We start from the raw sequence: 13361 nt of genomic DNA, 5'->3' as shown, positions 1-13361 counted from the left end.
ATGCTACACATCCATACTTGATCCATGTCATTCGGTTATATTGATATACGTGATCATTGATGGGTTTAGCTACATGAAAGTAGTGAAAGCCGCTTTGATCCTATGTTGATATGATTGATGGACGGGATTGTTTGGGGATACTTTCAGTAATGATAGCAAAATTCTGATTACTCATAAGGTTATGTTTAATGCACAATTATAAGGTGACACATATAGCCCAAGTGGGAGATTGTAAGGATTCTTTAATTAAAAATGGGCTTGTATGTGTAAATAATTGTGTGTTAAATTATAGGCTATCGAATTCGGTCGAGCCCGATTAAAGTGATCTAATAAGGTTTCGATTTTGGGCTTTAATGTATCCAATTAAAGTATGGGTTTACATATGTGTAGAGACCGGGTCCAAGTCCTAATTCTATGATGGGCCGAATTAGGTCAAAGGGCATTCCCATATAAATAGGTTATGGTCCCCAGATCACACGAAACGAAACGAATTATTCATTTTCTACTGCATCCCATCACAGAGAGGAAAAGAAGACTGCGTGTAGATTTGGAAGATCATACCGCATAATTCATATTGCATTAACCATGTTAGATTCAGGTATGCCTCCGCTTTAATTATTATATCTCTTGATGATTTAACATGAAAGATCCGGTATTTTAAAGTATTAAATTACCCAACACAAACGTGATTCTGTTTATAGAAATGCAAATAAATATTGAAGAGAATTGTTCATTCTTACATCTCTATGATTCCAAATATATATTACAACCAGGAACCAAAAAGTAAAAATCAAACAAGGAAAAAATATATACTTTCCTAATCTAAATAAGGTTCAACTATAATGATACAATCAAATATAATCTTACCATATATTTTAGGATTTCTACACTCCCCCTTAAGTTGGATTGTAAATATTGATGATATCCAACTTGAATATGGAATCCTCGAAGTTTTGTCGGGACAGTCCTTTGGTGAAAATGTCCGCAATTTGTTCTTTAGTGGGCACATAGGTCATGCATATAATTCTGTTTTCAACTTTTCTTTAATGAAGTGTTTTTGTCAACCTCGACGTGTTTGGTTCGATTATGTTGAATCGGATTGAGAGAGATATTGATTACAGCTTTGTTGTCACAATAGAGCTTGATTGGAAAATCTATCACAACTTGTAATTCTTCCAATATTTTCTTTATCCAGAGTCCTTCGTATATTCCTTGTGCGACAGCTCTAAACTCAGCCTTAGCACCGCTTCTGACTACCACACTCCATTTCTTATTGCTCTACGTTACTAAATTTCCCCATACAAAGGCACAATACCTAGTACTTGATCTTCTGTCTTCTATGGATTCGGCCCAATCTGCATCGGTATAAATTTCTACCTCTTTCCTTCCATTTTTCTTAAAGAAAAGTCCCTTTCTGGGGTTATCTTTGAGATATCTGAGGATTCTATATACAACTTCTAGGGAGTTTCTCTAGGAGAGTGCATATATTGACTTACCACAGTTACTGTGAATGCAATGTCAGGTCTTGTAAGTGAGAGATAAATTAATTTGCCCACTAGTCACTGGTATCTATCCTTTTCCACTAACGCACTTGTGTCTTCTACCTTTTTCCTGCTTCCATCGGTGTTTCACATGGTTTGCATCCAAGCATTCTTGTTTCGGTAAGAAGATCAAGAATATATTTACGTTGTGAAACACTAATCCCCTTCTTTGATCGGGCTACTTCCGTTCCCAAGAAGTATCTCATCAGTTCAAGGTCTTTTACCTCAAACTCTGTTGCTAGGCTCTTCTTAAGTCTCTCCAGTTCCACTATGTTATCTCCGATTAGTATTATGTCATCAACATATACAATTAAAATTGTCTTCATCCCAATTTTAGATAGTTAATAAAACATGGTATGGTTTGACCGTCCTTGTTGGTATCCTTGGTTTCTCAATACTCTTGTGAATCTGTCGAACCATACTCCTGGTGACTGTTTGAGACCGTACAATGATTTCTTGAGTTCACATACCTTGCTTTCTTCACCCCTTTTACAGGATTCAGGAGGTAACATCATGAAGACTTCTCCTTCTAGTTCCCCATTTAAGAATGCATTTTTAATATCTAGTTGTTTGAGAGGTCAATCCAAATTTGCTGCCAAGGATAAGATAACTTAAATCGTGTTTAACTTTGCTATTGGGGCAAGTGTTTCTGTATAGTCAATGCCATAAGTCTGTGTATATCCTTTTGCTACTAGACGGGCTTTGTATCGTTCCATCAGCTTTGTAGTTCATGTTAAATACCCATTTGCAGCCTATGGGTCTTTTTCCCTTTGGTAACTCTACCACGTCCCAAGTTTCATTTTTCTCAAGTGCTCGCATTTCTTTTAGGACTGCCTCTTTCTATTTGGGAATAGTCATAGCTTCTTGAATGTTCTTTGGAATTTTCTGTTTTATCAAGATTAGAGGTAAAGGTGCTAAACCCTGCAGATAGAGTGTTATAGGAAACAAATTTTGAGATTGGGTAGAGAATACATGATCGAGGCTGTTTTTTGAGAGCAATAGGTAGGTCACTGTCTGAAGGCTCCTGCCCATCTGGAACTATCATTTGTTCTAACTCTTTTGATACCTCAGATGTGAGGTTCTCCTTACGTATTGATTTTGGCTTCCTTGAATAAACTTATATCTCCTTGTTAACTTGCTTTTCTGCATCTTCCCCTGAGTTTAAGTTCCCTTATGTAGATGGCATATTAGGGCAAGGAGGTATGACGGTATTTATGACAGGCTCAGTGGATGAGAGATCAAGGTTGAAAATTTGATCCTTTTGTACTAGCCGATCTTTACTCAGATTCTCCCCCTGAAGAGAGGGCTTGAAGTAGGGGGTGCTTTCGAAGAATGTGATATCAAGGCTAACAAATACCCTCCTTGAGGATGGATCATAGCATTTGTACCCTTTTTGGGTAGCAGAATATCCAATGAAGACATATTTATGTGCACGGGGATCGAGCTTACGACGATGGTGGGGATGGACATAGATGAAAGTAGTGCACCCAAAAATTTTAAGGGGTAAGCAAGAGTCAAGGCAGGAATTAGGAAAGAATTTTTGAAATTCTTTTAGGAGTGATTGGAACGAGAGGCATTCTATTTATGAGATAAGCTGCTGCTAAAATGACATCTCCCCAGAATAGATTGGGTATATATGTGGTAAACATCAAGGCACGTGCAACTTCAAGGAGGTATCTATTTTTTCTTTCGGCAATCCCATTTTGTTGGGGAGTATAAACGCAAGTACTTTGGTGGACTATCTCTTGTGTTTGGAGATATTCATTCAAAGTAGTGTTAAAGTATTCTGTGTCATTGTCCGTTCGGAGGATTTGAATTTTTGTTGGGAATTGTGTTTGGATCATAGAATAGAAGTTTATAAATACAGTTCGAACCTTAGATTTTTCTTTTAGTAGGTAAACCCAACAGATTCGAGTATGATTGTCAATAAATGTGATGGACCATTTTTTGTGGGTTCGACTAGGAATTTGAGAAGGGCCCCATAAGTCACTATGAATAAACGTGAATGGTTTTGATGGTTTATATGTAGATTTTGGAAAGGGGACACGATGATAATTTGCTAATTCACAATTTTCACATGGAATGACAGTTATTTTATTTGGAAATATGGAAGGTAATACATGTCGTAAATATTGAAAATTAGGATGACCCATTCTATAATGCCATAACAGAATTTCACTATCTCTAGGAGTAAAAGCAGAATCACACGTTACAATTTGATTTCGTTTACTCAAATCTGCCTCTTCAAAATAGTAAAGTCCCTCACATTCTTTAGCACTGCCAATCGTCTTCCCCGATGATAAGTCCTGAAAGACATAATAAGATGGGAAAAATTTAGCCGAGCAATTGGAATGTTTTGTTAGTTGACTAATAGATAATAGGTTACAAGATAAATTTGGAAAATGTAGAACCGACTCAAGAGTTATAGAATTAGAAATTTGGATGCTCCCTTTTCCTGTCACAGGTGAGAGAGAGTCATCTGCAATTTTAACTTTGATATTGCCAGCACAAGTGGAGTATGTGGAGAAAAGATGATATGAATCCGTCATGTGATCAGATGCATCAGAGTCAATAATCCAAGGAGTTTTGGGTTGGGTGGTTGTATGCAATGCTCTCATAAAATTACCTTTTTGAGCTAGTGAACTTGATGCATTGGGTGTTTGAAAACTTGAAAACATTTTATACAGTTGCTCTATTTGCTCGGGATTGAACACATCGATCGAAGTGGAATTGTTGTTTTCTTCAACAGGGTTAATATGTGCTTGGTAGCCAGGATTTCTACTTTTTTGTTTTGATTTCCAATTCGGTGGTTTCCCATGTAAATCCCAACATGTGTCCTCTTTATGTCCCAGTTTATGGCAGTGATCACACCATGGTCGTCCCCTTTGTTTTGCTCCCGACTCATTTCCTTTAAAAGTTGGGCCCATTTCAGTAGGCCTAGCCCATTTGGATCCATTACTTGCTGGTTCAATAGAAGTTTGGGTTGACCCAATTTTTTTATGCAAGTGGGCCGCCCTAGTAGGCCCAAATCCAATAGAGATAAGGGCTGAATTCACGTCTTCCTCACCCAAACCATCCTTTCCATCTCGTAACATGACTCGCTGATAAGAACCCCTACGTGTAGTACCAAAATGATAAGACTCCTGAACCTAATTGAAGGAAATAACTAACTCACATCAATAAGAACTGAATGCAATGATTTATTGAAGAACAATAGAAAATAACAAATCCCAAGCTATTCGAGAGGCCTGGTCTCTCCCCCTTGACTCAACCAAAACGTGAATGATAATTCCCAACCCCCCAACTCTCCATTTATATGCAATCCCTACTTGACTTATTACATTTTTGACCCTACTAACTAACTATTGAACCGTCTAGATTAACAAAGATGTGGCAGCAACCATGTGAATCGGTTTGGCATCTATCATTACCCACCGCCTCAAAATCCACCTTGTCCTCAAGTTGGAAGCTATTGTTGGTCAATTCATCATGCAGCCAGGCCATTTTCCTTGCAGGCACTCTAGTCATGGTTATCATTGGAAAGGGACGTTTCAGCCTTTGAAGCGGCCAAACTTACTCAATCTAGCAATTATCACTAGTATAGTAGCCAAGGTAACGTCATAACCCGTTGCCTCTACCAACACGTTGTCGAAATTTTTAACTCTACTTATCGAAATAAGTGCGTAGTTGACTGCACGACCTTTCTTTCCTTTTCCTTGAAGATCAGCAAAAGTAAGCTTCTAAAGCGCAGCCCTTCTTTTCTGATTGTCAGCGAACGAACTATGTGGGTAGGATTTCTGGTGTTCAATTGAGGTGTCGGCTATGAGGAAGATGGATATTGAGAAACCTGTAGTAATGGGCTATATGATGGGTACGAGTTACAAGAAGGATATAAGTTGTGGCTATTAATTTTAACCTTGTTTGGGCCAAAATTGGATTGGGCTTGCTTCAGGAACTCCTTTGAGTCTTCTCCCCTTTGGGCCAATTTCATAACCAAGCCCGCAGGATCTTTTATATGAACCCTATCCCTAATTTTAAGCCCAATTTCTTCCTGTTTCTTCATCATCGTGGTCTCCATCACCTCCCGATTCATCCAGATCCACTTCTTCTCTTCTCCACAAGACCAGTCGGCCAGATTATCTTCAATGAACACCGATGTTTTCATTGGTTGACTTCGGGTTTCTACTTGCTCAGACTCCTCATGGCGAATCCTTGTAACTACACTTTCCCCTGCCATTTTGGATTTCGATAGAATCTCAGAATCAGCAGTGCTTTTAGCCGGATTGATTGCGAGTTCCTTTTGCTTCCTTTCCTCTTCTTGTCCGTCCAATTTCTTCATCATGAAATCCAATTTCTCCATCATCCTAGCCATCGCCATCTTCATTTCAGATTTCAAAGTGCCTAGACCTTCCTGTACTTCCATATGAATTCCATCCATTCTCATTTCCAAGGCTACCACTCGATCAGTAAGAGACATTTTCCCAGATCTCAACTGCTCTGATACCCTTTTGATAAGAACCCCTACGTGTAGTACCAAAATGATAAGACTCCTGAACCTAATTGAAGGAAATAACTAACTCACAGCAATAAGAACTGAATGCAATGATTTATTGAAAAACAACAAAAAATAACAAATCCCAAGCTATTCGAGAGGCCTGGTCTCTCCCCCTTGACTCAACCAAAACGTGAATGATAATTCCCAACCCCCCAACTCTCCATTTATAAGCAATCCCTACTTGACTTATTACATTTTTTACCCTACTAACTAACTATTGAACCGCCTAGATTAACAAAGATGTGGCAGCAACCATGTGAATCGGTTTGGCATCTATCACTCGCCGCCTCGTTTCTTCCCAGCGTACCGCAACGAACACCTCACGCTGCGCCGGCAGTGGTTGTTGACTCAAGACTTGGCCCCTCACATCATCCAACTCACGATTTAGTCCGGCCAAAAATTCATGGGCTCTCTCATTCTCTACTTTCTTTTGGTACCGTACACTGTTTGCCGAACAATCCCATTTTTCCTCCAAATTTTGGTCGAGTTCTTGCCAAAAAGAACTCATCTCTAGATAATATTGTGTTACATCCCTCTCTCGTTGCTTTGTTTGCCACAGCCGAGTTTTACTTTCAAAACTTGGAGAAGAATTCTCGGTGTCAGAGTACATATCGTGAACGGCCTCCCACACGTTTTTAGTTGTCGGTAGGAAGAGATAAGTTTTTCCAATTGCTGGGTTCATGGAGTTAATCAACCGCGCAGTCACCGAGTTCTCTGACCTCCATCTTTGCAGAAGAGCGGTGTCGGTTGAGGCAGGTTGTTTCTTTTCTCTGATAAGATATCCTAGTTTACCCTTTCCGTCGATAATGAGCTTAATTGATTTAGCCCATTCTCGATAATTTTTTCCATTCAATCTCTCAACTATGAGTTGGAATGAAGAATTATTTATTCCTCCTAAGCATGGTGGAATGAGATTCCGCCTCGTTGTTTTGAGGCTCGGATGTCATTGTATGGTTGTTGCTTTCTAATTGTTCCGCCATTGACGAGTTTTGGCTAGGTCAGGAAAGGCTCTAATACCATATAGAAATGCAAATAAATATTGAAGAGAATTGTTCATTCTTACATCTCCGTGAGTCCAAATATTTATTACAACCGGGAACCAAAAAGGAAAAATCAAAGAAGGAAAAAATATATACTTTCCTAATCTAAATAAGGTACAACTATAATGATACAATCAAATATAATCTTTCCATATATCTTAGGATTTCTACACTGTTATTGGTAGAAGGCGTGATTCCGTTATTGATAGGAGCTCTAACGCTTTTGAACATAAACGAACTAAAGGGCTTAGTCCGTTGGGTGAACAAGCAATGCAGGTAAGGATTGGATTATAATCGAATTATAAAAATTCTTGAGTTACATAGTGCTGTTGTCTTTGGCACATTAAAGTGAGGGGCTGGTCCTTCATTTAAAAATAAATAAATAAATAAAATAATAATAATAAAAAATGTAAAAAAAAAAAAAGAAAGAAAGTAGAATTAGTGAAGATTATGATGATCAAAGAAAAATATGTTTGGAGGTGTAAGAGGAATAAATCAATGTATGAATGTTTTAAGAAACACATTTCTCAATCTTGTGAATCATATTTCCTTTTTCTGTAAAAATTAACCATGGCAACAAAGATCTGAAGTATTTGCATACTTGTGAATTTCTTAGTGACAGTTGTTGTGGACACAAATTAATTGTAAACTGTCCTGTCCTGTCTCTGATAATATTTTGGCTTCATCATGAACATTTGATGCTTGTTTAACATATAATGAGATATCCAGAGCTAGAGTTCTTAGTCAAGAATGAAAATTCTGGTTGTTTTACATAGTTTCTCCGAAGAGATGTGTGATCATGATACCAAGTGAAGTATGCTTGGTTGAAAATGAATGGTCTATGGATGGCATGGCAGCTTGACATGTTAAACTCACTTCATTTTATATTTTTCCCTTCTAAAAGTTGTTCACCTTTAAGGGTTTGGAGTGGCTTCATTTTTGCACTTTGCGTTCCCCTCGTCTGGCATCTGTTCAGCTGTGAATTATGCTTTTCTCATTCTTCCTAGATATTATCAATAAAACATTGCTGTTTCTGGGTGAAAATTACTCTATTGCAGTTTTTACTGCTTATAAGTGAAACCATTCCAACCAGTTTTTATTACACATTGATATATTTTTAATTTCCTTTTGCTCAGGAGGATTACAAGAGGCTGGAAGTTTGGCTTCTGATTTGAAAGAGTTGGAAGAGCAACTATCAATAGCACATGGGGACAAGGATGTAGCCACTTTGAGATCTGAAAGTTTGGCTTCTGATTTGAAAGAGTTGTCTGACGAGTTGAATGATACAAAGTCAAAATTAAGTACCTTGAAGGAAGAGGTTTCAGCCCTCGTAAGGATTTCTTAGTTATCTTAAATTCACGTGTTCAGTATTCCTTGTGTATGGTTGGAAATACTTGTTTTTCGTAAGACTAGCAGGTTCTGCTGCCTATTTTCTCAACTTTCTCCTATATATTATTTCAGAGTACAACTTTGGACGAATCTGAATTGCAGAGGCAGAAAGTAGAAAGCTCTCTTACCTCTTTGATAGAAGAAAAAGAAGAGTTGTCAATGGTGCTGAAAATGAATAGTGCAGTTTTTCAAATTCCAATAGCTTTCGTGTGGATTCCTGGGTTTTATCCCCTTTTTTTTTGGTTACAGCAACTTGCTGAAGCCCTTTTGACAATGGAGGAGGAGAAGGCGTTATGGTCGTCAAAGGAGAAAGCTACAGTTAAAGCCTTTGAAGAAGAAGCAAAAGCATATCATTTTGAGATTGCCTTGTTATCGAAAGAATTGTCGAAAGTGATCTTCCAAAATTACGTAGATTATTTGTTGAATATTATTTGAAAGTTTATTATTATTATTTTTTAGAATTAAGTTTTTGTACATCCATTTTTGTTCTATAAATGACATTAACATGTGCATGACTTGGCCTCGCCAGACAAGTGTTCTTCGTTCGTTCCCTTTTTATTGTGTTGTAAAAGAATGACGATTGATTTAAAATTTGTTCAATATTGTCGTGTTCATTGAAATATCCATTTCAATATATCCTTTTGATGTTGTCTTATAAAAGAAGACGCACGGTAATGTGACTGATCCAAGAATGTTATTGAGCTAGAGCAATCGTTGACCGTGGATTTTGAACGACTGCAATAACGAGATCATTTATTAATGTTAAATTAAATAATATTAAAAAAGTCCAATCAATATATAAATACACTAAATTTGAAAAATGATATTTTGAATTGTGATTTTTTTTAGAACGTATTGTTAAAAAGTAAGGAAAAACTTTGAAGTGACGTAAAAAATATTTTATCGTGTTAATGTATAGTTAAAAATAAGTATAAGAAATAACGAGTTTCATAAAAAAAGAAGAGTCAAACATTGGTCAAGTCTTGTTTGTCACATTTCTTAAAACTCATTTTCTTAAATTTACTTTCAACATGTTTCATGGAATTCGTAATTTTTATTAACACCATTTTATATTAAAATCTACTAAAAACTTAATTTATATCCATACAAGAGATAAATGTTACTTCATCAAAGGGCTTCCATAAAATCTTCAATAACAATTAATCAAGCTTGTTAAAATAAGATGCATGTCGTATAAGGCGCTCGAGTTGAATAAGTACTAAGTGCTGAATTACTTATTCCATGGTCATGATGAGTGAAAATATGAAAATTCGAAGAATCCACAAATTTGGAGAGTTTTCACAGTGGCCATGTCAAACTTGCCATTATATTCACCACACACGAGCCTAGCTTACTCTTTTTTCACAACAATGACTTTTTCAATTGCAAAAGATAAAAATACCCTTAATAAGGTTATTAAACTACAAAAATATGGTGATATTAAAAAGACAATAATAACCTTTTATTTATAAAACAAAAACGAACACTTCCCCCTTAAAATTTCAAAATCAAGTTACTGTCTTTATAACACATATAACAATTCTTTCATTTTTCTTCTACTTCAACCTTAAAACCTCATAAATTTATCAAACAGCCAAAAAAAAAAAATTTTTTTTTTTCATTTATATCTAAGTATATTTAATTTCGTTTTCTATAAATTAGTGTATTTTTTAATCGTTAAATTTTATTTTAACATCTGCTGATACATAGATAATTTTTTACATTTAGTTTAACATATCTATAATTTTTTAGCAAACAATGAAAAAAATCATCTACACAATCAAATTTAGTATTTTAAGAATCCAGACGGTTGGCCGTCCCATAATGTCCGAGCAAGTTGGCCAAAACGGTTTTTTATTTTTTAAATTTTCGGTACCTCTATTTATTAGTTCCTTATGGTTAATCTATTCTTTTAAATATTTTGATTCGTAATGCACATATATGATCATTATGTCTCTTGATTTGTTATTTTGATGAATTTCAAAGGAATGAAAATGGTCAATGGGATTGGAAATAAATGAGTGAAGGAGAAGGTGTTAATGAGATTATGATAACATCGAGCAAATCATATGTGAAAGTGTACTATGATATATAAAACGAGTTGAACGTCGATTCCTCAGTACAATGTAGAATTGAGATTTCTATTCCACGAGTATTCAACCATTTTTATTCCATAAGTAAAAGTTCCTTCTGAAGTGCAAATGAAGTTGTTAATTAAATTGAACTAAAGCCGCAAGTCGACTCTTTTTTGTATAACTTCAATGAGAAAGAATGTGTCTGAGAATGAACACAAAGATTTCGATAAATTGGATCATAATGTAAATGATTTTTGGAACAAACTGGAAATAGCTCGTGAGGCGACTCGGACCTTTTTGTTTGTTTTTACATCAACCATAGAAAGTAAAATTACATCCCCATATTTTAATTTTCGCTATTTTTGATATACTATGTTCTCGATGGATCTTTCATGTTCCAATTGTATACAATTGAATCTACGTAATTTCAATCATCGATTTTTTATTTTTCATCAACTATTAGAAAGTTACAGTTAAATTTATTTATAATTAAATAAATAATATTTATATTTAAAAAAAATATCACACACTATACTATGATTATATTTATACAAGTTGTACGCTAGCATCATCCTCAAGTATGGATGTCAAGTCTTTGACCAATGGCATATCATGTGCTCGTTAGTGAAGCATTCGAGGTAGTTTGTCTCCTTTCTGATCACCCACTTGCTACCTAAAATGGAGATAGTCTTATATGTCAATATCTGCAATACTTACAATTATTATGTATGTACGTTTAAGAAAGAGTTTAACATTCATTAGATTAAATATTTACCTGTACAGTCGATGGAAAGCCATATGCAACATGCTTACGCTTGGCCTTCTTCGATTTCGATGTCGAATGCACCCTCCCGAAGTTGTATAGTTTATCTGTATAACATCTTCGACCCATGTATAGCTACTAAAGGCATCAATGTCATCAACAATGTCTAATGAAAAAAGGCCAATCGACATCTTACGGAGTTGACACCTTAGTACACTCTCTAGGATAAACATCAATTCCAACTTAAATTTGTCCAATATGTGATCGCATTTCTTGAATGCGTTCTCTAATTGTGGTGGCGTAATAGGTCCTTTATCTTAAAAGTATTCATCAAGCATTCGAGGCAGTTTGTCTCCTTTCTGATCACCCACTTGCTACCTAAAATGGAGATAGTCTTATATGTCAATATCTGCAATACTTACAATTATTATGTATGTACGTTTAAGAAAGAGTTTAACATTCATTAGATTAAATATTTACCTGTACAGCCGATGGAAAGCCATATGCAACATGCTTACGCTTGGCCTTCTTCGATTTTGATGTCGAATGCACCCTCCTGAACTTGTATCTGTATAACATCTTCGACCCATGTATAGCTGCTAAAGGCATCAATGTCATCAGCAATGTTAAATGAAAAAAGGCCAATCGACATCTTACGGAGTTGACACCTTAGTACACTCTCTAGGATAAACATCAATTCCAACTTTAATTTGTCCAACATGTGATCGCATTTCCTGAATGCGTTCTCTAATTGTGGTGGCGTAATAGATCCTTTATCTTAAAAGTATTCATCAAGCAACCTTTTATTTACCGTAATACAGGCCAACTTTACTTCTTTACCAGTACACTTTAAACACGCCATGAGGGCAAATTTAAGGATCGAGAATCTTGACACCTTCCCATCCCCTATGGCAAATTGCAGCTCATTGACTAGCTAAAACAGTCGAAATAATAGTGGGTCGACAATTTGGCTAGAAAACTACATGTCCTTCAATGAATAGAAAGACCATAAGAATGATCAGCGTAATATGGCTGCTTGTGAATAGAAGGACCATAAGAATGATCAACGTAATATGACTGCGTGCTCCTCATTGAGCCCTTAAAACTGTTGCATAGCTGAAAAGGTTATAGTACGACATTACTTTTCCCAGCTGATCTCTCATCCTTCTATTGAGATGTTACTCCATCTTGCAATAATTTCAAACATCAAAATCATATACAAGAGATTATGGAATAAAGCATAATATTTTAAAATTTAACGGACTAGATTATATGCTACTATACGCAATAAAGAAATTCATTTCATCACTTTAAAAAGAAAAACAAAAATGAAGTTAAAGTAAACAGAAAATTGACAACAAAAAATTATTTTAAGTAAAGTAAAATAACAAAAATAAAATTAAAGTAAATTAAAAAAATAATTTAAAAAAGGAAATTGAAAATAAGGAAATTAAATAAAATTAAATAAAAATTAATATAAAAATTAAAGTGAAAAAAATTATAAAAAAAGAACATAATTAAAATTAAGAATTAATGAATAAAAATAAAATTAAACGAAAAAGAAAATTATAAAAAGGAACAAAATCTAAAATGAAAGAAAAATTAATGAATTATAGACAAACAAATAAATGAAAAATTAAGGAAAAAAAAAAAACAAGGGTTATAAAGTTGAAAAAAGAGGAAATTATAGAAAGAAAAAAGGGAAATTATAGTAAAAAAATGAAAATTTAAAAATTTTAAATAAAAATAACTTTGGGCCGTCAATTATGGATGGCCGTGCATCTGTTCCAGAAGGTCCAGTAACTGACCCAAACGTCTAGGCAAGTTTGGCCCGGACATCTGGGTCTTTTGTTTTGAAATGAATTGGCGGAGTACCTAGAAATCGCCATTTTCGGTCTGCTCGGCCACAAAAAATGAATTTCAACTATAAATTAACCATAAAATTAGACTTTTCTTCCATTTTAACCATTAAACTTGTATTAAATTCATAAATGACAA

General features: G+C 35.2%; 1 protein-coding gene across 2 annotated transcripts in view; it reads left to right on the top strand.

Annotated features, from left to right (window-relative positions):
* LOC111399567 (kinesin-like protein KIN-7O) overlaps positions 1–9139 on the top strand; it is a 15462-nt gene extending 6323 nt beyond the window's left edge. The window contains exons 4-6 of one of the 2 annotated variants that reach the window (XM_023026961.1): positions 8273–8466; positions 8598–8687; positions 8775–9139. In XM_023026961.1, coding sequence (XP_022882729.1) covers positions 8273–8466; positions 8598–8687; positions 8775–8960 — 470 coding nt within the window. In that variant the 3' untranslated portion in view covers positions 8961–9139. Of the gene's footprint in view, positions 1–8272; positions 8467–8597 lie in introns of both variants that reach the window. The other variant, XM_023026960.1, reaches the window with a different exon arrangement.
* Positions 9140–13361: the final 4222 nt, after the last annotated feature.

Source organism: Olea europaea, chromosome 9 (assembly GCF_002742605.1).
Source record: "Olea europaea var. sylvestris chromosome 9, O_europaea_v1, whole genome shotgun sequence".
In the NCBI taxonomy this organism is placed as follows: Eukaryota; Viridiplantae; Streptophyta; class Magnoliopsida; order Lamiales; family Oleaceae; genus Olea; species Olea europaea.
The sequence above is the reverse complement of the archived record's forward strand: the minus strand, read 5'-3'. Positions and strand labels throughout refer to the sequence as shown.